The sequence below is a fragment of the Hyperoodon ampullatus genome, assembly GCF_949752795.1.
Source record: "Hyperoodon ampullatus genome assembly, chromosome: 2".
NCBI lineage: Eukaryota > Metazoa > Chordata > Mammalia > Artiodactyla > Ziphiidae > Hyperoodon > Hyperoodon ampullatus.
In genome coordinates this window covers 141,956,140-141,983,913 of record NC_136915.1, presented here as the reverse complement: position 1 = coordinate 141,983,913, position 27,774 = coordinate 141,956,140, and the positions used below count along the sequence as shown (strand labels likewise).

Sequence of the window (27,774 nt, the reverse complement as noted above, 5' to 3'; positions counted from 1 at the left end):
ATGGTGTCCTTTCATTTAAGCCTGAAGGATTCCTTTTAGTATTTCCTGTAAGGCGCAATAGTATTTCCTATTTGTCTGTTGATCTGGGAATCTCTTAATTTTCCCTTCATTTTTGAAGGAGAGTTTTGCTGGATATAGAATTCTTGGCTAACTGCCTTTTTCCTTCAACACTTTGAAGGTGTCATCCTATTGGTGCTCTGGTGTCCATGGTTTTCTTGTGACAAGTCAGCTATTAATCATATTTAGGATCTTATGTATGTGATAAGTTATTTATTACTTGCTGCTTTGAAAATTTTCTTTGTCTTTAACTTTCTGTCTGTTTGATTATGATGTCTCTAGATATGCATCTCTTTGACTATTCTAGTTGGACTTCAGTGAGCTCCACTTAATAGTTCATTGTATAAATTAATACTTTTCATCAAATTTGGGTTGTTTTTAGCTATTTCTTCAGCTATTTTTCTTCATCTTTCTCCTCTCCTTCTGAGACTCCCATTATGTATATCTTGGTATGATTGATGGTATCCCACAGGTCTCTGAAGCTCTGTTCATTTTGTGTTCAATCTTTCTTTCTACACCTCAAACTAGAAAATCTCTATTGACCTTTCTTCTGCCAGCTCAAACTGTTTTTCATTGTTTTTTGTGAGACAGCAAATTTACTGAAGTCCTCACTCTGCCATTGCAAAAGTCCATCTCTGTAGCACATCTTTTTAGTTGAGACTGAGGGAGGGATAGTCTTCCTGCCCTAATGCCATTGTGTGACAACTCACTCCTCATAATTATTGGAAAATTGGTAATAAAAATTTATTATATAGATTGGTTCAAGATGGCGGAGTAGAAGGACGTGGTCTCACTCCCTCTTGCAAGAGCACTGGAATCAAAACTAACTTCTGAACAGTCATCAACAGGAAGACACTGGAACTCACCAAAAAAGATACCCCACATCCAAAGACAAAGGAGAAGCCACAATGAGACGGTAGGAGGGGTACAATCACAATAAAATCAAATCCCATAACTGCTGGGTGGGTGACTCACAAACTGGAGAACGCTTACACCACAGGAATCCAACCACTGGAGTGAAAGTTCCGAGCCCCACGTCAGGCTTCCCAACCTGGGGGTCTGGCAACGGGAGGCGGAATTCCTAGAGAATCAGACTTTGAAGGCTAGCAGGATTTCATTGCAGGACTTCGACAAGACTAGGGGAAACAGAGACTCCACTCTTGGAGGGCACACACAAAGTAGTGTGTGCATTGGGACCCATGGGAAGGAGGAGTGACCCCATAGGAGACTGAACCAGACCTACCTGCTAGTGTTGGAGGGTCTCCTGCAGAGGCAGTGGGTGGCTGTGTCTCACCGTGAGGACAAGGACACTGGCAGCAGAAGGTCTCAGAAGTACTACTTGACGTGAGCCCTCCCAGAGTCCGCCATTAACCCCACCAAAGAGCCCAGGTAGGCTCCAGTGTTGGGTCTCCTCAGGCCAAACAACCAACAAGGAGGGAACCCAGCCCCACCCATCAGCAGACAAGCGGATTAAAGTTTTACTGAGCTCTGCCCACCAGAGCAACAGCCAGCTCTACCCACCACCAGTCCCTCCCTTCAGGAAACTTGCACAAGCCTCTTAGATAGCCTCATCCACCAGAGGGCAGAAAGCAGAAGCAAGAAGAACTACAATCCTGCAGCCTGTGAAACAAAAACCACATTCACAGAAAGATAGACAAGATGAAAAGGCAGAGAGCTATGTACCAGATGAAGGAAGAAGATAAAATACCAGAAAAACAACTAAATGAAGTAGAGATAGGCAACCTTCCAGAAAAGGAATTCAGAATAATGATAGTGAAGATGATCCAGGACCTCAGAAAAAGAATGGAGGCAAAGATCTAGAAGATGCAAGAAATGTTTAACAAAGACCTAGAAGAATTAAAGAACAAACAAAAAGAGATGAACAATACAATAATTGAAATAAAAGTTTCAATTTTCATTTTTCAACCTCTGGCAGGTTCAAATTTCAACCTCAGGCAGAAAGTTTGTTAAGAATTCATCTTGAGAGGGCAGACAGCAGAAGCAAGAAGAACTACAATCCTGCAGCCTGTGGAACAAAAACCACATTCACAGAAAGATACACAAGATGAAAAGACAGAGGGTTATGTACCAGATGAAGGAACAAGATAAAACCCCAGAAAAATAACTAAAGTGGAGATAGGCAACCTTCCAGAAAAAGAATTCAGAATAATGATAGTGAAAGAATGGAGGCAGAGATTGAGAAGATGCAAGAAATGTTTAACAAAGACCTAGAAGAATTGAAGAACAAACAGAAGAATTAAAAAACAAACAAATGGAGATGAACAATACAGTAAGTGAAACAAAAAATACACTAGGAGGAATCAATAGCAGAATAACTGAGGCAGAAGAACAGATAAGTGACGTGGAAGACAGAATGGTGGCATTTGCAGCTGTGGAACACACTAAAGAAAAAAAATGAAAAGAAATGAAGACAGCCTACGAGACCTCTGGGACAACATTAAACGCAACAACATTCGCATTATAGGGGCCCCAGAAGGAGAAGAGAGAAAGGACCCGAGAAAATATTTGAAGAGATTATAGTCGAAAACTTCCCTAACATGGGAAAGGAAATAGCCACCCAAGTCCAGGAAGCACAGAGAGTCCCAGGCAGGACAAACCCAAGGAGAAACATTCTGAGACACATAGTAATCAAATTGACAAAAATTAAAGGCAAAGAAATATCGTTGAAAGCAGCAAGGGAAAAAACGACAAATAACATACATGGGAACTCCGATAAGGTTAGCAGCTGGTTTCTCAGCAGAAACTCTACAAGCCAGAAGGCAGTGGCATGATATATTTAAAGTGATGAAAAGGAAGGGATTTAAAGGGATGAAAGGGAACCTACAGCCAAGATTACTCTACCCAGTAAGGATCTCATTCAGATTCAACGGAGAAATCAAAAGCTTTACAGACAAGCAAAAGCTGGGAGAACTCAGCACCATCAAACCAGCTCTACAACTAATGCCAAGGAACTTCTTTAAGTGGGAAACACAAGAGAAGAAAAGGACCTACAAAAGCAAACCATAACAATTAATAAAGTGGTAGTAGTAACATATATATCGATTATTACCTTAAACGTGAATGGATTAAATGCTCCAACCAAAAGACACAGGCTCGCTGAATGCATACAAAAATAAGACCCATCTATATGCTGTCTACAAGAGACCCACTTCAGACCTAGGGACACATACTGACTGAAAGTGAGGGGATGGAAAAACATATTCCTTGCAAATGGAAATCAAAAGAAAGCTGGAGTAGCAATACTCATATCAGATAAAATAGACTGTAAAATAAAGAATGTTATAAGAGACGAGGAAGGACACTACATAATGATCAAGGGATCAATCCAAGAAGACGATATAACAATTATAAGTATATATGCACCCAACATAGGAACACCTTATTACATAAGGCAACTGCTAACAGCTATAAAAGAGGAAGTCGACAGTAACACAATAATAGTGGGGGACGTTAACACCTCACTTACACCAATGGACAGATCATCCAAAATGAAAATTAATAAGGAAACACAAGCTTTAAATGACACAATAGACCAGATAGATTAAATTGATATTTATAGGACATTCCATCCAAAAACAGCAGATTACACTTTCTTCTCAAGTGCACATGGAACATTCTCCAGGATAGATCACATCTTGGGTCAGAAATCAGGCTTCAGTAAATTTAAGAAAATTGAAATCATATCAAGCATCTTTTCTGACCACAACGCTATGAGATTAGAAATAAATTACAGAGAAAAAAATGTAAAAACACAAACACATGGAGACCAAACAATACGTTACTAAATAACCAAGAGATCACTGAAGAAATCAAAGAGGAAATCAAAAAGTACCTAGAGACAAATGACAATGAAAACACGATGATCCAAAACCTATGGGAGGCAGCAAAAGCAGTTCTAAGAGGGAAGTTTATAGCTATACAAGCATACCTCAAGAAATAAGAAAAATCTCAAATAAACAATCTAACCTTACACCTAAAGGAACTAGAGAAAGAAGAACAGACAAAACCCAAAGTTAGTAGAAGGAAGGAAATCATAAAGATCAGAGCAGAAATAAATGAAATAGAAACAAAGAAAACAGTAGCAAATATCAATAAAACTAAAAGCTTGTTCTTTGAGAAGATAAACAAAATTGATAAACCGTTAGCCAGACTCATCAAGAAAAAGAGGGAGAGGACTCAAATCAATAAAATTAGAAGTGAAAAAGGAGAAGTTACAACAGACACCACAGAAATACAAAGCATCCCAAGAGACTACTACAAGCAACTCTATGCCAATAAAATGGACAACCTGGAAGAAATGGACAAATTCTTAGAAAGGTATAACCTTCCAAGAAGAACCAGGAAGAAACAGAAAATATGAACAGACCAGTCACAAGTAATGAAATTGAAACTGTGATTAAAAATCTTCCAACAAACAAAAGTCCAGGACCAGATAGCTTCACAGGTGAATTCTATCAAACATTTAGAGAAGAGCTAACACCCATCCTTCTCAAACTCTTCCAAAAAATTGCAGAGGAAGAAACACTCCCAAACTCATTCTATGAGGCCACCATCACCCTGATACCAAAACCAGACAAAGATACTACAAAAAAAGAAAATTACAGACCAATATTACTGATGAATATAGATGCAAAAATTCTCAACAAAATACTAGCAAACAGAATCCAACAACACGTTAAAAGGATCATACAGCATGATCAAGTGGGATTTATCCCAGGGATGCAAGGATTCTTAAATACACATAAATCAATCATTGTGATAAACCATATTAACAAACTGAAGAATAAAAACCATATGATCATCTGAATAGATGGAGAAAAAGTTTTTGACAGAATTCAACACCCATTTATGATAAAAACTCTCCAGAAAGTGGGCATAGAGGGAACCTACCTCAATGTAGTAAAGGCCATATATGACAAACCCACAGTAAACATCATTCTTAATGGTGAAAAACTTAAAGCATTTCCTCTAACATCAGGAACAAGACAAGGATGGCCACTCTCATCACTATTATTGAACATAGTTTTGGAAGTCCTAGCCTCGGCAATCAGAGAAGAGAAAGAAATAAAATGAATACAAATTGGAAAAGAAGAAGTAAAACTGTCACTGTTTGCAGATGACATGATAGTATACATAGAGAATCCTAAAGATGCCACCAGAAAACTACTAGAGCTAATCAATGAATTTGGTAAAGTTGCAGGATACAAAATTAATGCACAGAAATCTCTTGCAGTCCCATACACTAATGATGGAAAATCTGAAGGAGGAATTAAGGAAACACTCCCATTTACCACTGCAACAAAAAGAATAAAATACCTAGGGAGACAAAAGACCTGTATGCAGAAAACTATAAGACACTGATGAAAGAAATTAAAGATGATACAAACAGATGGAGAGATATACCATGTTCTTGGATTGGAAGAATCAATATTGTGAAAATGACTATACTACCCAAAGCAATCTACAGATTCAGTGTGATCTTTATCAAATTACCAATGGCATTTTTTACAGAACTAGAACAAAAAATCTTAAAATTTATATGGAGACACAAAAGACTCCGAATAGCTAAAGCAGTCTTGAGGGAAAAAAAGCGGAGCTGGAGGAATCAGACTCCCTGACTTCAGACTATACTACAAAGCTACAGTCATCAAGACAATATGATACTGGCACAAAAACGGAAATGTAGATCAATGGAACAGGATAGAAAGCCCAGAGATAAACCCACACGCCTATGGTCAACTAATCTGTGACAAAGTTGGCAAGGATATACAGGGGAGAAACGACAGTCTCTTCATTAAGTGTTGCTGGGAAAACTGGACAACTACATGTAAAAGAATGAAATTAGAACACTCCCTAACACCATACACACAGAAAAACTCAAAATGGATTACAGACCTAAATGTAAGACCGGACACTTTAAAACTCTTAGAGGAAAACATAAGAAGAACACTCTTTGACATAAATCACAGCAAGATCTGTTTTGATCCACCTCCTAGAGCAATGGAAATAAAAACAAAAATAAACAAATGGGACCTAATGTAATTTAAAAGCTTTTGCAAAGCAAAGGAAACTACAAACAAAACGAAAAGATGGGGCTTCCCTGGTGGCGCAGTGGTTGAGAATCTGCCTGCCAATGCAGGGGACACGGGTTCGAGCCCTGGTCTGGGAAGATCCCACATGCCATGGAGCAACTGGGCCCGTGAGCCACAATTACTGAGCCTGTGCGTCTGGAGCCTGTGCTCTGCAACAAGAGAGGCCGCAATAGTGAGAGGCCCGCACACCGTGATGAAGAGTGGCCCCCGCTTGCCGCAGCTAGAGATAGCCCTTGCACCGAAACGAAGACCCAACACAGCCATAAATAAATAAATTAATTTAAAAAAAAACAACGAAAAAACAACCCTCAGAATGGGAGAAAATATTTGCAAAGAAATCAACAGACAAAGGATTAATCTCCAAAATACAAAAACAGCTCATGCAGCTCAATATTAAAAAAACAACCAACCCAATCCAAAAAAGGGCAGAAGACCTAAATAGACATTTCTCCAAAGAAGACATACAGATGGGCAAGGAGCACATGAAAGCTGCTCAACATCACTAATTATTAGAGAAATGCAAATCAAAACTACAGTGAAGTATCACCTCACACCAATTAGATTGGGCTTCATCAGAAAATCTACAAACAACAAATGCTGGAGAGGGTGTGGAGAAAAGGGAATTCCCCTTTTGCACTATTGGTGGGAATGTAAATTGATACAGCCCCTATGGAGAACAGTATGGAGGTTCCTTAAAAAACTAAAAATAGAATTACCATATGACCCAGCAATCCCACTACTGGGCATATACCCAGAGAAAACCAGAATTTAAAGACACATGGGGCTTCCCTGGTGGCGCAGTGGTTGAGAGTCCGCCTGCCGATTCAGGGGACGCGGGTTCGTGCCCCGGTCCGGGAGGATCCCACATGCCGCGGAGCGGCTGGGCCCGTGAGCCATGACTGCTGAGCCTGCACGTCCGGAGCCTGTGCTCTGCAACGGGAGAAGCCACAACAGTGAGAGGCCCGCGTACCATAAAAAAAAAAAAAAAAGACACATGCACCCCAGTGTTCATTGCAGCACTATTTACAATTGCCAGGTCATGGAAGCAACCTAAATGCCCATCGACAGACGAATGGATAAAGAAGATGTGGTACGTATATACAATGGAATATTACTCAGCCATAAAAAGGAATGAAATTGGGTCATTTATAGAGACGTGGATGAATCTAGAGACTGTCATACAGAGTGAAGTTATGTCAGAAAGAGGAAAACAAATATCGTATATTAACACATATATGCAGAACCTAGAAAAATGGTAAAGATGAAGAGGTTTGCAGGGCTGAAATTGAGATAGGTGTAGAGAACAGATGTATGGACATCAAGGGGGGAAAGTGGCGGGGGGTGGGGGAATATATTATATAAGTAGGACCAATTCTTCCATTAAACCTTCCCAAACTAATTCTATCTAGCTCTAACTGCTTCCAACATTCCCCTCAAATATGTGACCTTAATGTAATATCATCTAAGGTTCACTCAGTTGAATCACATTGGCACTACCACATTTGATACTTCAGTAACTAGAACCCTTTAGATAAGATTCAGAGTAGAACATCTTACACCTCTTATGCTGTATTATGAAAACTGTTACAAAAGTTCCATTATAGCTATAAAATATACTTACATGTGTTTAGAGTTTCTTTTGCACATGCTCTTATATAGCTAGTCTTTATGATGATTGGTTTTTTTACTATATACATTAGGTTTTATTTTTGTTCCCCAGAATGTCTAATTAAAATACTCTGAGAAGACTCATATGACACCTTCAGTTTACAGATATTTTCTTATTTTCAAAATAAGCAAAGCTCTGAGGGAGAAAGTGAAAGTAACTCTTGCCTAATGCTTTAACTATAATGACTTTAATATTTTTTTATTGAGCTGTAGTTGATTACAATATTAGTTTCAGGTGTACAATATAGTAATTCAAAATCTTTATAAATTACACTCCACTTTAGTTACTGTAAAATGTTGGCTGTATTTCCTGTGCTGTATCCTTAGAGCTTATTTATTTTACACATAGTAGTTTGTACCTCTTAATCCCCTATGCCAATCTTGCCTCTCCCTGCTTTCTTCTCCCTGATGGTAACCACCAGTTTGTTCTCTGTATCTGTGAGTTTGCTTCTTTTTTGTTATATTCACTAGTCGGTTTTATTTTTTAGATTCCACATGTGATATCATACGATATTTGTCTTTCTCTGTCTGACTTATTTCACTTAGCATAATACCCTCCAAGTCCATCCATGTTGTTGCAAATGGCAAAATTTTCATTCTTTTTTATGGCTGAGTAGTATTCCATTGTGTATATATATATCTTTTTTATCTATTCATCTGTTGATGGACACTTAGGTTGCTTCCATATCTTGCCTATTGTTTTTGTTTTTCTTTTTGGCCGCACCATGTGGCATGCAGAACTTCCCTGACCAGAGATCAAACCCATGCCCCCTGCCGTGGAAGTGCAGAGTCTTAACCACTGGACCATCAGGGAAGTCCTTACCTATTGTAAATAATGCTTCTATGAACATTGGTGTGCATGTATCTTTTCAAGTTAGTGTTTTTGTTTTCTTTGGATATATACCCAGGAGTGGAATTGCTGGGTCCTATGGAAGTTCTATTTTTAGTTTTTTGAGGAACCTCCCTAATATTTTCCACAGTGCCTGCACCAATTTACGTTCCCACTAATAGTGCACAAGTCTTCTCTTTTCTCCATATCCTAACCAACATTTGTTATTTGTGGTCTTTTTATAATAGCTATTCTGACAGGATGACTTTTGTATTTTTACGATAGTATTAGTGACCTAAAATCTGCAGGCAAGCACAGTGAAGTGTTGTTCTAGGGAATTGAATGTATTTACCTACATATGACCAACAGCATTATTTATGAGACTGCTGATCATTTTTACCTAATTATATTACATATACATCATCTTATTTAATATCTATAGTAAAACTATAAAGTAGGTATTGTTCATATTTTTATAGATAAGCTTAGATGAAGCTAAAATAGATTAAGAATCCTGCCCAAGATTATACAAAAAGTGGTAGAATAAGATTTACAACAAAAGTGTTACTCCAGAGTCCTTGCTCTCCATTATTAAAAGCTTTACTGCCTCCCCTAGATATCATGTGTGGCTCTAAAACAAGTATATACAAATTCTTATGAAGTTTAATTAATACCTTTTAAGCTTCATTAAGCACCAATAATTAAGCACCAATCTCCCACTAGCTATCACTTCTTCTTTTTTAGCCCTCATAAATTACCTTTTAAAGGTATAATTATACAGGTACAGATGTGCCTTAGTTAAAGGGAACAAAAGTTTATATATACACATTCTAACAAGAGATAAAGAGAATTAGTATCATTACAAAGTATGGTGAAATGGAAATGATTCTGGTGACAGACCTCTACTCAAATCCCAGTTTTGATAACTTTTCTACAGAAATGGCCTTAGTTAAGCTGTTAAATTTCTCTGCATCCTCCTTTATGAAACTGGCCTAAAACAGGGCCTTGTAAGAACTGAATGGGATAACATCTGAGTGGAATCTAGCACAATTTTTTAAAACTGTACTGTTTTCTTTGCCTTCCCATTTTTTTAAATATATACTTTTGATATTTAGGAAGAGGTATATATTTTTTTGTTATGGTTACCTTTATGCTGATACCTTTAAATGATACCCTTGGTTCCCTCTTTTGTAGTTAGTTTATTGATTCTCAGAATGAACAATATTGAAGGTAGTAAGTAGTCTTTTCTTCCCCCACTTCCTTCCTCTCTAGCATCTCATGTAAAATAATAATAGCCTTTTACTTTCACAGTAAATACTTACATGTCAATTCAGAGCTTCTTCTACTTCCCATACTCTTCTCCTTCCCCTCCTCCAACTCCCTATTTCTGATAGTTGTACATAGTTAGAATATATAACTGATTTTGTACTATTCTGTCACCTTTATGCCCAACACTTGTCATTAGTTCTACAGGTAATATATTTAATATTTACTATCAATCCTTATGAAAAGTTTCTCTGACCATTTCTTGGTAATTTGAAGCTCATTCTTTAGTAGAAGGGCTCATGGGAACACTACTTCCTGAGTTGTTGCATGTTTCATCTCAGTTTGTCTCTAGCATTTATTTATTTTTTTTATGTTTAAAGGTCAATTTGAATTGATATAAAGTCCTTGGTTCAGCGTCTTTCCTTAATTTCCTTAAGTACCTTAAATATGTTATTCCATTGTCTTCTTATTTCAGTCTGATTCTTTTCCTCTTATATTCTTGCTCTTTCTGCCTGGATGCCCAAAGGATATTTTTCCTTTAATGGCCAATTGGTTTGTTTTTGTTGTTGTTGTTTGGTTGCATTGGGTCTTTGTTGCTGCGCACAGGCCTTCTCTAGTTGCGTCGAGCAGGGGCTACTCTTCACTGCGGTGCATGGGCTTCTCATTGCAGTGGCTTCTCTTGTTGCGGAGCACGGGCTCTAGGCGTGCCAGCTTCAGTAGTTGTGACTCAGGGGCTCTAGAGCGTAGGCTCAGTAGTCGTGGCGCACGGGCTTAGTTGCTCCTCGGCATATGGGATCTTCCTGGACCAGGGCTCGAACCCGTGTCCCCTGCATTGGCAGTGGATTCTTAACCACTGTGCTACCAGGGAAGTCCCGCCAATTGCTTTTCTTGGTCTATACATAAGTGTTGATTTTTCTACATCAGTTTTCCCAGTTGAATAGTGTTCTTTTGCTGTAAAAAAAAAAACCCACTTTTATTTCTGAAAAGTTTTCTTCAGTAATACTTTTTAGTATTTCTTTTGTTCCACCACATTGTTTTCTTCTTTGGGAATACCTGCTATTCATATGTTGGCTCTTTGCTTCTGTCTATATATATCACTTTCTCTTGAAATCTTTTTGTTTTTCTTATCTCTTTCTTCATTTTGTTGGATTGTCTTTAATTTTTCTTTTTTCCATACTAATTTTCATTTTTCCATTACTCTGGTTGAAGGGCAGACTGAAAGAATCAATATTTAGTTTTTCCAGCTTCAGTAGTAGAGACATGCAGGGGAAAGGGAATGGGTGTTAGATTAGCTAAGCAACAATGCCTGCCACAGGCTTGAACCATTGGAGGCAAGAGTCTATCCTGAATAAAATGAAAAGTGATAGATTTGTTAATGACAGTAGGATGGATAACATCAGCTATTTTCTACATAGTTCCTGGGAGATAGAGAGGAACCTTGCTTTTATATATGGGTGTTCGGTGTTGCTTCAGATTATATTGTTTGTTTGTTTTTGGCCGCACTACATGGCTCACGGGATCTTAGTTCCCCAACCAGGGATTGAACCCAGGTCCTCAGCAGTGAAAGTGTGGAGACCTAACAACTGGACCACCAGGGAATTCCTCCAGATTGTATTGTTTAGTTTTTATTTTACGAGGACTTATATTTATTAGTGCCATTTCATTCTATTTTTATTATAAAAGATGAGAAAGAAATTTACATTCTAAACTATTTGGGACACTTTAAAGCAATAGTCTGCCTCATTATTTATTCACTCTGTCTAGCACCTATACATCCAAATAAACTGAAAGAGGAATCCTAGGATTAATGTAAACTGATAAAAATTTTTGAGATTTATCAGCACATTAGAGCTTATAGAATAGAAAATCTGAAGTGGTAAACTACGTTTTAATAGCACTGCATAGGGTTCATCTGAAATTTCATGTCATAGTTGGTATAAAATTAGTGATAGTAGGTTTAATGATGCAAAGGTTTTAAAAGCATGAAATTCTCATTAGCCAGTAAGTTATATATATTTTTAATCACATGTAGTTGGATAACCTGAAAAAAAAAAACTCAGTCTTTGAATTTTTAAAAACAATTTTTCCATTAAGATATTTTTATATGCCCTTGGGAATTAACAGTAAATATGCAGCCATATATACAGTGTGCTTTCTGTTTTTCACTGGTATGATTTGAAGTTTCACTTAAATTCACTGGAACTAGTGGTTCTTAACATTTTAGGAGATGGTGAGTTACTTTCAAAATATGATTTTTTAAAAATGAGTTTTCTCTCAAGACAAATTCATAGATACCCAAGAAATATTACATAGCCATGGTCTTCTGATTAAAAGGCTCTGCTCTGGATATATATGTTTATAGTTAAAAATCTTTCTAGTAACTAAAATTTGGTATACAGTTTTTAAATTTGGCAGTCAGATGGTCTGTTAAATGCGAAGTGAACTGATTATAGGATTTGTCAGTAGCTACATCATTATTTAGTCATACTTTTTTTAGAGTGGAATGTTAAAGCTGTTCTGATGAATGAAATTTTAGAGAGTGTAGCACTGAGGAAGTTTGCTCAATGAAAATTTCTTTCCTTGTTGTTAATATACCTTGAATCATGTCACCTGGAATTTTTTTTTTGTACTAAAAGTTTACATTTTACATATAGCTTATCAGGTCTTTGATGCTAGAAATTAATTTGCCAGGATGAAAAATAAACATTAAATTTAGTTAATGAGGGGAATAATCTCAAGTAATTTCAGACCTTTCAAATTTTTGTTTCTTCAAACTTTTTGTGAATTTTCTAAAAAGGTGCTAATTTACAACTTCTTTTTACTTTTTTTTCCCACACTGTAATGGAAATACTAATGAACAATGGAATAAATGGAAGAAAGAACAAAAGAAAGGCCATTTTAGCACTGGGGATAGTGAATTGGCCATATCTTTTAATTTACTGAGTATTATATGATAATTATTGATGTAAAACAGCTATAAGTTATTTTTAAATTTTCTTTCCTAAGTATTATTGCTTTGTATTTATTGAAGACCAACAAGATAGTAATTTTCTATATACCTACTTCTAGATAATTATAGAGGCATGACTGCTATACTAACCTGGAATACAGACAGGTTATGTAGTATTTTTATTTTCTTTTATCAACTATCTTCTTTTTTTTGCACAGATAATTAAGATGTAATTATGTAGGATACTGAATAGAACACAGACCTTTTTAGGATAACTTGATTTGAGGAACTAGAGGCTCTTCTTTATGATCTGTATAAGTAGAAATTTAAAGTGGGGACATATATATTTTATAATGTACACCTTCACATCCAAATAGCTCTTGACCAGATGCTATATTTTAAATATTTGCATGTTCTAAGAATCAAAAATTATAAGGATTATGACTTAATGCTTATACACAGAAATAGAAAAGGAACATCTTTTATCCTTATTTTAAGGTTGAGAAACATTTTCATTACTTTGACCTTTTTAATTGTAAATAGTGATTTGTTATTAATTATCTTTTTAATTATTATGGTTAAAAGAGCAGCGGAAAAATAGGCTGATCATATTTAAGCTATTCAAGGTTTGTGCAGAATATGTCCTATTTTTAAAAGGAGAAAAAAAAAACAACCCAGATTCTTATAGAACTAAGATTTTGTTAGTGTTTGCTATGTCCCAGGCAGTGTTCTAGGCACTTAATATCCGTCATTGAATTTAGTATACGTTAATTCTTATATAAATTCTTTCAAATATTAAATCAGTTTTTAAAGCCCCGTTTAAATTATCTTCCTCTCAATGGAGGTGGGAAAACATTCAGTCAGCATACTCCTTAAAAAAGAGCCTTCGTGTATTTGTAAATCATTAAAGTTGCTTTTAAGTCTGCCTTTCTAAGCCAAACATTTCTAGGTCCTTTAGCTTTTTCTACAGGTCTTATTTTCAAATACATTAATGATCTATGCTGTTTTGTGGTGTACCTTCTAAAATCTTTTATTGGTAAAGACCAGAATTTTATGTATTTTATTTTAACTGCCTTAGAAAGGACACAGTACTGAATAGAATGCTAAGATTATCCTTCTTTCCTTACACTTTTTAGTTATCTTTCATCTTTTAGGGTATTTTTTGGATTAAAGGAATAGGAGGACCTTGAACATATGTGAAGATTGCCATTTTATTAGAGAAATAAGCCCATTGCTGAAAGTATCTATTGTCCCTTTGCAACACTGTTTGTTAGGTTCTTGGAGCAAATTATTTTTTCATGTGGAAGAACACAGAGAAACTTTAATACAGAAATACAAATACAGTTTCTCAACTATGATTTTCATTCATTCGGCAAATATTTATTGGGCATCTGTTGTGTTTCAGGCATTATTCTAAATATTGGGGGTAAAGCATTGAAGTAATAAGCAAACTGTCTTACACTCTAGGGGAAAAGAATAAATAATACTATGTCAGGGTGTGATAAATACAAGAAAAAAAGTAATGCAGGATAAAGGGTATAGAGAGAGTGACAGTGGGGGCGGGGTACAGTTTTATAGAAGCATGGTCTTAGTTGTGCCATATTGAAGAATTTTAGCTCTGTAGGTCACTCGTGTTTTTCGACCTCTGTTTGGGATTACTCAACATGTATTTAACCTTTTGTCATCATCTCTTCAGTGGTGCTAAGCTGATTGCATAAAAGCTTTTTGCTACTCATCTTGACTGGTCACTTAATTAATGTTCACTGTGTCAGGTAAGTGATGCAGATGAAACCTGTGTAGGAAATGATATGTCATATCTGTGATAGGCGCAGGTTTCAACTGTATATGTGATTCAGAGGATTCATTTTGATCTGGAGCTTGATGTCATGTAAGTCTCCCAAAAGACATGCTATTACTGTTAAAACTAATAAGCCTTAAGCCCTGAATTTCTGGTGTACATCTTAAGAGGTAGAATATACAGGCGAATGCATGCCATGCTTGACTCAGGGCTAACTTGGCCCCTCCTTACCACAGCTTTTAACTTGGAATCTGCATAAAGAGTCTTCTGATTTCATACCCACCAGCCCCTACGCTACACCATCTTCTTCTTGAGACATCTACCTTTCTTATAAAAGCCCTCCTCTTTCTTCTCGATTTGTCCAAAATCACACCTAATGCAGGGCTCAAGTTTTATGTCCTCCTTAAAACTTTACTGTTGACCTTATTCCACAGTGATATAGCCCTTTTCTAAATGTCTCCTGAACTCATAGTTTGTGCCATATAGTTTTTGTGTATATACCATTTTATATGTTTTTATTTTTGTTACTTCCCCAGTACGTGAATGAGCTTTTTGGAGCTTACCTGCTATCTATTCACACTAAACACAGTTAAAGGAAAACTTGTTTCTTCTACCCTCAACATTTCTGACACCAAATATATAGATTTTCCGCACCAAGAAATTCTTCAGTTCTCTGTGAACATCAACTGGGTGTCCTACAATTTATTCATTCTGACACTAACTACCCAGAGTTAGCAAGGACCCCAGGGGTTAAGGGCTCAGTCCATCAAGACTGGGGTCTTGCCATCACTGCAGTTGGCATTCGAGAGTCTGGGCCTCCCATACTTCTGACTAACTGGCTATAAATCTGGGGTTACCATGACCCACTCTTCTGGTTCAATAATTTGTTATAACAGCTCACAGAACTCAGGGAAACACTTTACTTACTGTTACCACCACTTTCCCCCCTTGGTGTCCATACATTTGTTCTCTACATCTGTGTCTCAATTTCTGCCCTGCAAACCAGTTCATCTGTACCATTTTTCTAGGTTCCACATATATGCGTTAATATATGATATTTGTTTTTCTCTTTTTCACTTACTTCACTCTGTGTGACAGTCTCTAGATCCATCCACGTCTTTACAAATGACCCAGTTTCGTTCCTTTTTATGGCTGAGTAATATTCCATTGTATATGTGTACCACATCTTCTTTAACCATTCGTCTGTCAGTGGGCATTTAGGTTGCTTCCATGACCTGGTTATTGTAAATCATGCTGCAATGAACATTGGGGTGCATGTGTCTCTTTGAATTATGGTTTCCTCTGGGTATATGCCCAGTAGTGGGATTGCTGGATCATATGGTAATTCTATTTTTAGTTTATTAAGGAACCTCCATACTGTTCTCCATAGTGGCTGTATCAATTTACATTCCCACCAACAGTGCAAGAGGGTTCCCTTTTCACCACACCCTCTCCGGCATTTGTTGTTTGTAGATTTTCTGATGACACCCATTGTAATTGGTGTGAGGTGACACCTCATTGTAGTTTTGATTTGCATTTCTCTAATAATTAGTGATGTTGAGCAGGTTTTCATGTGCTTCTTGCCCATCTGTATGTCTTCTTTGGAGAAATGTCTGTTTAGGTCTTCTGCCCATTTTTGGATTGGGTTGTTAGTTTTTTTAATATTGAGCTGCATGAGCTGTTTATATATGTTGGAGATTAATCCTTTGTCTGTTGATTCGTTTGCAAATATTTTCTCCCATTCTGAGGGTTGTCTTTTGGTCTTGTTTATGGTTTCCTTTGCTGTGCAAAAGCTTTGAAGTTTCATTAGGTCCCATTTGTTTATTTTTGTTTTTATTTCCATTACTCTAAGAGGTGGGTCAAAAAAGATCTTGCTGTGATTTATGTCAGAGAGTGTTCTTCCTATGTTTTCCTCTAAGAGTTTTATAGTGTGCGGTCTTACATTTAGGTCTCTAATCCATTTTGAGTTTATTTTTGTGTATGGTGTTAGGGAGTGTTCTAATTTCATTCTTTTACATGTAGCTGTCCAGTTTTCCCAGCACCACTTAATGAAGAGACTGTCTTTTCTCCCCTGTATATCCTTGCCTCCTTTGTCATATATTAGTTGACCATAGTGCGTGGGTTTCTCTCTGGGCTTTCTATCTTGTTCCATTGATCTATGTTTCTGTTTTTGTACCAGTACCATATTGTCTTGATTACTGTAGCTTTGTAGTATAGTCTGAAGTCAGGGAGTCTGATTCCTCCAGCTCTGTTTTGTTCCCTCAAGACTGCTTTGGCTATTCAGGGTCTTTTGTGTCTCCATACAAATTTTAAGATGATTTGTTCTAGTTCTGTAAAAAATGCCATTGGTAATTTGATAGGGATTGCATAGAATCGGTAGATTGCTTTGGGTAGTATAATCATTTTCACAATATTGATTCTTCCAATCCAAGAACATGGTATATCTCTCCATCTGTTTGTATCATCTTTAATTTCTTTCATCAGTGTCTTATAGTTTTCTGCATACAGGTCTTTTGTCTCCCTAAGTATTTTATTCTTTTTGTTGCAGTGGTAAATGGGAGTGTTTCCTTAATTTCTCTTTCAGATTTTCCATCATTAGTGTATAGGACTGCAAGAGATTTCTGTGCATTAATTTTGTATCCTGCAACTTTACCAAATTCATTGATTAGCTCTAGTAGTTTTCTGGTGGCATCTTTAGGATTCTCTATGTATATTATCATGTCATCTGCAAACAGTGACAGTTTTACTTCTTCTTTTCCAATTTGTATTCCTTTTATTTCTTTCTCTTCTCTGATTGCCATGTCTAGGACTTCCAAAACTCTGTTGAATAATAGTGGTGAGGGTGGACATCCTTGTCTTGTTCCTGATCTTAGAGGAAATGCTTTACGTTTTTCACCATTAAGAATGATGTTTGCTGTGGGTTTGTCGTATATGGCCTGTATTATGTTGAGGTAGGTTCCCTCTGTGCCCACTTTCTGGAGAGTTTTTATCATAAATGGGTGTTGAATTTTGTCAAAAGCTTTTTCTGCATCTATTGAGATGATCATATGGCTTTTATTCTTCAATTTGTTAATGTGGTGTATCACATTGATTGATTTATGTATATTTAAGAATCCTTGCATCCCTGGGATAAATCCCACTTGATCATGGTGTATGATCCTTTTAACGTGTTGTTGGATTCTGTTTGCTAGTATTTTGTTGAGGATTTTTGCATCTATATTCATCAGTAATATTGGTCTGTAATTTTCTTTTTTTGTAGTATCTTTGTCTGGTTTTGGTATCAGGGTGATGGTGGCCTCATAGAATGAGTTTGGGAGTGTTCCTTCCTCTGCAGTTTTTTGGAAGAGGTTGAGAATGATGGGTGTTATCTCTTCTCTAAATGTTTGATAGAATTCACCTGTGAAGCCATCTGGTCCTGGACTTTTGTTTGTTGGAAGATTTTTAATCACAGTTTCAATTTCATTACTTGTGACTGGTCTGTTCATATTTTCTGTTTCTTCCTGGTTCAGTCTTAGAAGGTTATACCTTTCTAAGAATATGTCCATTTCTTCCAAGTTGTCCATTTTATTGGCATAGAGTTGCTTGTAGTAGTCTCAGGATGCTTTGTATTTCTGCAGTGTCTGTTGTAACTTCTCCTTTTTCATTTCTAATTTTATTGATTTGAGTCTTCTCCCTCTTTCTTGATGAGTCTGGCTAATGGTTTGTCAACTTTGTTTATCTTCTCAAAGAACCAGCTTTTAGTTTTATTGATCCTTGCTATTTTTTTCTTTGTTTCTGTTTCATTTATTTCTGCTCTGATCTTTATGATTTCTTTCCTTCTACTAACTTTGGGTTTTGTTTGTTCTTCTTTCTCTAGTTCCTTTAGGTGTAAGGTTAGATTGTTTATTTGAGATTTTTCGTACTTCTTGAGGTATGCTTGTATAGCTATAAACTTCCCTCTTAGAACTGCTTTTGTTGCATCCCATAGGTTTTGGATCATCGTGTTTTCATTGTCATTTGTCTCTAGGTATTTTTTGATTTCCTGTTTGATTTCTTCAGTGATCTCTTGGTTATTTAGTAACGTATTGTTTAGTTTCCATGTGTTTGTGTTTTTTCTCTGTAATTGATTTCTAATCTCATAGTGTTGTAGTCAGAAAAGATGCTTGTTATGATTTCAGTTTTCTTAAATTTACTGAGGCTTGTTTTGTGACCCAAGATGTGATCTCTCCTGGAGAATGTTCCATGAGCACTTGAGAAGAAAATGTAATCTGCTGCTTATGAATGGAATGTCCTATAAATATGAATTAAATCTCTCTGGTCTATTGTGTCATTTAAATCTTGTGTTTCCTTGTTAATTTTCATTTTGGATGATCTGTCCATTGGTGTAAGTGAGGTGTTAAAGTCCCCCACTATTTTTGTGTTACTGTCGATTTTCTCTTTTAGAGCTGTTAGCAGTTGCCTTATGTATTGAGGTGCTCCTATGTTGGGTGCATATATATTTATAATTGTTATATCTTCTTCTTGGATTGATCCCTTGATCATTATGTAGTGTCCTTCCTGTCTCTTCTTTATTTTAAAGTCTATTTTATCTGATATGAGTATTGCTACTCCAGCTTTCTTTTGATTTCCATTTGCAAGGAATATCTTTTTCCATCCCCTCACTTTCAGTCTGCATGTGTCCCTAGGTCTGAAGTGGGTCTCTTGTAGACAGCATATATATGAGTCTTGTTTTTGTATCCATTCAGCAAGCCTGTGTCTTTTGGTTGGAGCATTTAATCCATTCATGTTTAAGGTAATTATCGATATGTATGTTCCTATGACCATTTTCTTAATTGTTTTGCATTTGTTTTTGTAGGTCCTTTTCTTCTCTTGTGTTTCTCACTTACAGAAGTTCCTTTAGCATTTGTTGTAGAGCTGGTTTGGTGGTGCTGAATTTCCTTAGCTTTTGCTTGTCTGTGAAGCTTTTGATTTCTCCAGAGAATCTGAATGAGATCCTTGCCGGGTAGAGTAATCTTGGTTGTAGGTCTTCCCTTTCATCACTTTAAATATATCATGCCACTCCCTTCTGGCTTGTAGAGGTTCCGCTGAGAAATCAACTGTTAACCTTATGGGAGTTCCATTGTATGTTGTCATTTTTCCCTTGCTGCTTTCAGTAATTTTTCTTTGTCTTTAATTTTTGCCAGTTTGATTACTATGTGTCTCAGCATGTTTCTCCTTGGGATTATCCTGTATGGGACTCTCTGCCCTTCCTGGACTTGGGTGGCTATTTCCTTTCCCATGTTAGGGAAGTTTTCAACTATAATCTCTTCAAATATTTTCTCGGGTCCTTTCTCTCTCTCTTCTCCTTCTGGGACCCCTATAATGCAAATGTTGTTGCATTTAATGTTGTCCCAGAGGTCTCTTAGGCTGTCTTCATTTCTTCTCATTCTTTTTTCTTTATTCTGTTCTGCAGCAGTGAATTCCACCATTCTGTCTTCCAGGTCACTTATCCGTTCTTCTGCCTCAGTTATTCTGCTGTTGATTCCTTCTGTGTAGTTTTCATTTCAGTTATTGTATTGTTCATCTCTGTTTGTTTGTTCTTTAATTCTTCTAGGTCTTTTTAATTTTTTTATTTTTTTTATTTTTTATTTTTTTTTGCGGTACGCAGGCCTCTCACTGTTGTGGCCTCTCCCGTTGCGGAGCACAGGCTCCGGACGCGCAGGCTTAGCAGACATGGCTCACGGGCCTACCCACTCCGCGGCATGTGGGATCTTCCAGGATCGGGGCGCGAACCCCTGTCCCCTGCATCGGCAGGCGGACTCTCAACCACTGCGCCACCAGGGAAGCCCGCTTCTAGGTCTTTTTTAACCATTTCTTGCATCTTCTCGATCTTTGCCGCCATTCTTTTTCCGAGGTCCTGGATCATCTTCACTATCATTATTCTGAATTCTTTTTCTGGAAGGTTGCCTATCTCCACTTCATTTAGTTGTTTTTCTGGGGTTTTATCTTGTTCCTTCATCTGGTACATAGCCCTCTGCCTTTTCATCTTGCCTATCTTTCTGTGAACGTGGTTTTTGTTCCACAGACTGCAGGATTGTAGTTCTTCTTTCTTCTGCTCTCTTCCCTCTGGTGGAGGAGGCTATCTAAGAGGCTTGTGCAAGTCCCCTGATGGGAGGTACTGGTGGTGGGTAGAATGGTAAATTTTTTAAATTTTATTTATTTTGTCCATTTATTTTTGGCTGTGTTGGGTCTTCGTTGCTGCGCTTGGGCTTTCTCTTGTTGCAGTGAGCAGGGACTACTCTTCATTGCAGTGTGCACATTTCTCATTGCGGTGGCTCTTCTTGCTGCGGAGCATGGGCTCTAGGTACATGGGCTTCAGTATTTGTGGTGCTCCAGCTCAGTAGTTGTGGCTCGCAGGCTTTAAAGCAGAGAGACTCGGTAGTTTTGGCACACGGGCTTAGTTGCTCCGTGGCATGTGGGACCTTCCTGGACTAGGGCTCGAACCTGTGTCCCCTGTATTGGCAGGCGGATTCTTAACCACTGTGCCACCAGGGAAGCCCTCATTATATTCTTAATTCATACTTAACATTAAATATTAAGTTAGATAATAATTAGACCAGATAAGCATCACTCTTTTTGCATAGTTGGGCAAAGATGAATCAAACCAAACAATATTTACTCAGATCTCAAAACTGTTGTTAGCCTTAGCATATTATTGAACTCACTGCAGTAAAAATTTGCTGTTCTGTGGTGAATGATGGAGCTCAGATCTGGTAATGCTTTTTGTATGTTGTGAGGTCTGTAAATTTAGTGTAGCAATTTTCCCCACCTCCTGTCTATATTGTGGCCTAACTGGCTACCTAAATGTTTATTGAATGACTATTTTTACTTTGGGATCTAATCCTCCTTTTTTGTTTTTAGGGTGCCAGCTTGATATGTTGTTTAATAGCTAGTAAATTAAGGCACATTTTGGGCTAGACTCCTGCCTTTTATAGCTATTAGGTTACCATAGAAAAAAACTTCAGTGTTTTTGCCTTTCTCCTTGAAAGATAGATGTAGGTGTGATGTAGGTAAGTTGAACTAAACATTACTTTTAATTCTGATTTGTGGTAGCAAGTGAATATTTTGCTATTACAATAGTCCCCCTTTATCCACGGTTTTGCCTTCTGCAGTTTGTTACCTGGGATCAAACGCAGTTCAAAAATATTAAGTGGAAAATTACAGAAATAGACAATTCATAAGCTTTAAATTGTGCGCCATTCTGAGTAGCATGTTGAAATCTCCCATCAAGATGTGAATCATATCTTTGTCCAGCATATCCAGCCCATTAGTCACTTAGGAGCTACCTCTGTTATCAAATCGACTGTTATGGTATTGCAGTTCTTGCGTTCAAGTAACCCTTATGTTTTACTGAGTAACAGCCCCAAAGTGCAAGAATAGTGATGCTGGCAGTTTAGACATGCCAAAGAGAAGCTGTAAAGTGCTTCCTTTAAGCAAAAGGTGGAAGTTCTCAACTTAATAAGGAAAGAAAAAAAGCATATGCTGAGGTTGCTAAGATCTATGAAATTCTGAGGAAGGAAAAAAAATCGTGCTAGTTTTGCTGTCACACCTCAGACTGCAAAAGTAATGGCCACAGTGCTTAGTTAAGATGGAAAAGTCATTAAATTTGTGGTTAGAAGATATGAACAGAAAATAGGGTTTGGTGCCATTTGAGGGTTCAGTCATCCAGTGGGGGGTCTTGGAACTTAGCTCCCATGGTTAAGCAGGGAATACTGTATTTTTAAGATGTTTGGCACTTTTTAGTAGAAGGCTTGTTAGGACTTCTAGTTTATTCACTGTGGTGCACAGACATTTCTTGCTGAGCCCTGTACTTACATGATTTGGTTCATTACTTCCCAAGTGTGGATAAGATATCCTGGTTTTGATTTAATTTTTTCCCACTGTAGTTTTATAGAAAGACTTGAAGTTTTTCTCTTTTTTTAAATTGATATTGATACACTGCCCCTTATAATTCAGTTTACTCTTACCTGGAGGTTTCTGATCCTGCATTTAAGGAACTCTGGAGATTAAGCTGAGGTAGGTTAGTGGTCCCCTGGAGAAGGGTTCCCGGTGAGTATGGAGCACAAAATAGTCTTCTAAATTAAATATTTTATAGGCATCTGGCTCCTGTAAGTTAATATTTTCAATGAATGATGCAACACAATAAATAAATCCCAAAATCTACTAGCTTAGGAGACCAAACTGTGCATATATATTTAGTTTTTTAAAAACTGTTACCAACTCATGACATTTTTTAATGAGATCTGAAATATCCTTACTAAATTGGTAAGGGAGGTATGTTTTTGGTATGAAGTAATGACTTAAGGTAAAATTTTATAGGCATCATCTTAGCTTTTATTTCACTTTGTCTTGTAGTTGGTGTATGAATTCTTCTTAAGGTTTTTGGAGAGCCCTGATTTCCAGCCTAGCATTGCAAAGCGATACATTGATCAGAAGTTTGTACAACAGGTAAGGAATTCTGATGTCTTAAATTTTTATATTCATCTTAGCAATGATTTATTAACTTGTGATTAAAATAGTGTTTCAAAACTTTAAGGATTTCTGTTTAACAGCACTTAATATTCTTGCCAGGCAATGAGAATAAAAGTAAGTAGCTTTGAGAATACAAGAGTATTTTTTAATCAAGGGTGGCCTTCTATTGAAGTCAATCAAATTATCCTATCCAATCCTAAATCCTCATAGTTGTTTTATAAAGACCATAAAAGCAAGCCTTTATGGAATATCTAACTTAGAAAATTTGGTATAACTAGGGAGGAAACCTTTTTTAAAATCTTTAAGTCTTTGAGCTTGAACTTGACATATGGTTCTAAGCACTATGACTTTGAAATGACAGAGGGTGGAAAAAATAGAAATGGAATTATTGTTAGAAGTTTGGGCTTTATGCTCCTTTCTTATCATCAAGTGTCACTTACCTTTCCTTTTTTTTTTCCCCCTTCCCATCTTAGGCATTCTAGCCACCCAGTTCCTAAACCACAGATAAAATGGGATCTTTAAGAAGAAAAGGAGATAGAGTTAAACATATGTGATACCTTCTTTCTTTTTATAAGTTGATTATTAGTTGGTTTTTGGGGATCCTAAATACTCAAAATTAGTTTCTCAGAATGTGTTTATTTTTATTTTCAAAATCTTTTCAACAATTTAAAGGTCTCTTTTTAACTATGTGGTCTTTGCTGGCCCTAGACAAAATTGTGAAGTAGACCAAACCTCTCTGGGTACATTTTCTCTTTTGAAATACTTATCTGTAAGTTGGGTCTCATTAGGAATTCTCCTCTTCTAAACTAATTAGCATTTTAAAGAAAGGTAGGAGATGGGTGGAAGGGTTGTAATGAAGTGCTGAGGCCAGGATTAAAGATCATTACAAGGACGTTTGCTACCCTCTTCCCACCATTGTGTGTCCCCTAGAATAAAGATTATACAAGCATGAGTTCCACATATTTGGAGTTCATTTTTGGTCATTTCCTGTAACTACCATATAAAGTATTTTGACTAGTAGCTGTGAAGTATTGATAAGTGAAGAACATTGTCAAGAATATGTCCTTCAGCCATTCAAGTAGTTCTTCATAAACTATGAAGAAATATTAGGTGTGTGTTAACAGTAAAATGTTAATTTCATTTCAATAACAAGTTAAAAGCAGTCAGATTAAATGGAGCTATGTTATTTTGGTCATTGCAAATGAATGCATGTTTATTTCCTTCTGTAGCTCTTGTGTGCTACAGAAGGAATACAGTGTATTAAGGCACTTTAGTAGTGCCACGTTAAATTGTATTTAAGATAATAGCAGGTTGAGTGGAACAATTGCCTTAGGGCTTCCTCACTCTGGAGCTTGAGGTGTTTTGGCTGCTATATTATTCAGTGGATTTGAGGGGGAACAAGAAGAAAACTGGTAGGGTAGGACCCATTTTCTACGTTCTACTCTAAGTGCCTGAATTATCTGAGAAGCCAAGGCCCAATAATTTGTTTATAGCAGTTTATATCACTGTGATTTCACAGATCACTGCTCTGAGGTATTCTTAGTGTGTTGCTTCATTCAATAAATATTACTATGAGAACTCTCAGCTTTTGTATTTTGAAATTATTTGATTACGTGGTAAGTTTAAGACTTAGAAGTACAGGAGAAAAATCTAAAGTATAAATTTGGACGTTTATTATTTCAAGAGAAGAAAACAAGTGTGTAGTTCCAGGTTTTGTTCAAATCATAGGATTTCAGAAGGAGGAAGCTAAGAATTATTGAGTGCTTTTTATGTGCCAGGCACTGTCCTTATATGCTTTTATATAAAGAGCTAGACTATATCCAAATTCACAGAGCTAGAAAATGGCACAATCAGGATTTGATTATATTTGATTATATATAAATAGATTGTAAATTTGATTATATAAAATAGATTGTTTTATTTAGATTGTAATATTTCAAAATAACTTATTTAAATAGATTTGACACTTAGCTGTCAACTGTTCTCTACTATTTTACGTTGACCCTGAGGATCAACTTGTATTACATAATGTTTGTTCTTGAATTAGACATAGCGACCTTAACAATTAAGGGTTCCTTTTATTAATTTCAAAGCATATCTTCCAAGTAAACCCAACATCAGAGCTTGGATTTGAGTGTCATAAGTGAATAGTTTAGCTATTTTAATTAGAATAATTTAAAGTGACTTAATTAGGTATATTAACATAAATTCTCATACTCTGTGGATATTTTTTGCTGGAGCCGCATGCAGTACTTAATAATCTAGCAAACAACAAATGCAAACTATAAGTCAGACACTTTAGGGTTATATAAATGTGACTAAAGTCATCACTACTCTCAAAGAATACCCACTCTTGTAGAAGAGATACACATGTAAACAATTACATATAATTCAAGACAGAATGGAAAAAGAACTTAAGCTTCAGAGCATGCCATCATGACTGTAATTATCAATCCCAAAGTACAGAACATAAAATTCCTTGACAACTTCATAGGTAATTGTATTCTATAAAGAGAGGTTATTGTATATTTTTTCCTAAGAAAATCCAGTGTTTCATTTAAAATACAGTAATACTTTTTTTTGAAGAATTTCAGTTTCTTTACCATTTTAAAATGGAAATTTGAGCTTTTGACTTTAAATTTTTCAAAGATCTCTTTGTCCTGCCTCTGCTGAAGAGTTGTGTAAAGGTGTAGGAAAATGCTGATTTGGCCAATTTGAACTGGTTTAAAATTTTTCAGCCATTTGCTAAGCTGACTTTAAATAAAAATCTGTAGTCTCATCTTTTATTTCAGTGTTATTTCATGAATGATTTTCTCTCTGTTAGCATATACCTACCAATATTTTACCTATTAACTAAATATTAATTTTTGAGCTGTTGGCATGGTGACTTGAATGTTTTTAGTGTAAGATCACACAAAAAAAGAAGCCTTATTTAGTTTGTATAAATTTTCCTAGTAAACTAGAAATACGCATTTGTGCATGTGTATTTTTTAAACTTCATTTATTTAACAATTTGCGGTCTACAAGCTTAAGATTCTGTATGTAGTTTTGACATACTATAAAAAAACATTAAAAAATCTCTCACATTTCAACACTTTAAAATTATGAGCCATGTTTAGTAGTCAGGAGTAGGTCAGCATTTTAAAATGAGTGGCAAGGCCAAAAAACAATATTCCACTTCTTGAAGTGTTTATATTATTTATTGTGTGTCATTTTTCAAAATGAAATTAAAAAAATACTCCATAAGCTTTTCTTTAGTTTCATTATTTAGCAAGAATAAAGTCAATCTGATGAGGCAGAATCTTTTTAAAACTTTTAAAGCTTTTGTGGATTATCTTAAAATCAAAATTAGAATAGAGTGAAGTTTTAGCTCGATTATTTTTAAAAAGTAATTTCTCAGATTTTTTTTAAAGCTCCTGGAGCTTTTTGATAGTGAAGATCCCAGAGAACGTGACTTCCTGAAGACTGTTCTGCATCGAATTTATGGGAAATTTCTTGGATTAAGAGCATTCATCAGAAAACAAATTAACAACATTTTCCTCAGGTAAATTGGTTGTGTATTCATATACAGCACTTTTTATTCCCTTCCATATTTTCTTTTTATTCCAGTTCTTTTAGGTTAATTTTTTAAAATAAATTTATTTATTTTATTTATTTATTTTTTGGCTGCATTGGGTCTTCGTTGCTGCATGCAGGCTTTCTCTAGTTGTGGCGAGCGGGGCCTACTCTTTCGTTGAGGTGCATGGGCTTCTCATTGCGGCAGCTCTCCTGGTTGTGGAGCATGGGCTCTAGGTGCAGGGCTTCAGTAGTTGTGGTGCGCGGGCTCAGTAGCTGTGGCTCACAGGCACTAGAGCACGGGCTCAGTACTTGTGGCACACAGGCTTAGTTGCTCTGTGGCATGTGGGATCTTCCCGGGCCAGGGCTTGAACCTGTGTCCCCTGCACTGGCAGGCGGATTCTTAACCACTGCACCACCAGGGAAGCCCCTTTAGGTTAATTTTTAAAGTCTGAAACTTAGAAACTTAACTGATAGTATTTGAGTCATTTTTAGCCTGTTTTGTGGATATCATTTGATTGCATCTAACTTTTTCTTGTAACTTCTCATCTAAGTGGATAGTAGTAATGAAGACAGTTTTTAGTAGATAATACCGGTGTTACTGATGTTTAAAATTTATTGAGAGGAGAGTTTGTCTGGTTATCTATTTGAGCACTTGTTTAAAAAATTTTGTATAAATACCATTTAAATCAGTAGCTCTTGGCAGTATTTTCATTCGATTTTCTGACAAAGCTAATTAAATTTATCTTTTGACCACTTTATCAATGAAATCTATTGAGTAGTTGCTTCAGATTAGGAGATTTTGCTTTAATACCCAAATTTCAGGTTTGGTTTGTTTGTTTGAGTTGACAATGTGGCAAAATTAGGCTAGCATTTTCACACTGTAACAGTCAGAGATGAGAAATATTGCCTCCTCTAGAGAGAACATCTTTGTCCAGCTCTCTGTTGTTCTCTCTGGGGCCCTGCCCATCATTTATGGTATCTTCCCTGCCTATCCTGTCATCATTTGAGTCTATGACTCCCTACTTTAAAGGCGACCCTAATCTTA

The 27,774-nt window shown here is 36.5% G+C and overlaps 1 protein-coding gene across 1 annotated transcript in view; it reads left to right on the top strand.

The window, feature by feature from the left end:
* Positions 1 to 27,774, top strand: part of PPP2R5A (protein phosphatase 2 regulatory subunit B'alpha) — a gene marked incomplete at its 5' end in the record, with an annotated part of 92,510 nt that overhangs the window by 52,260 nt on the left and 12,476 nt on the right. The window contains 2 exons of the mRNA XM_079698673.1: positions 23,055 to 23,147; positions 26,585 to 26,715. Coding sequence (XP_079554799.1) covers positions 23,055 to 23,147; positions 26,585 to 26,715 — 224 coding nt within the window. The remainder of the gene's footprint in view (positions 1 to 23,054; positions 23,148 to 26,584; positions 26,716 to 27,774) is intronic.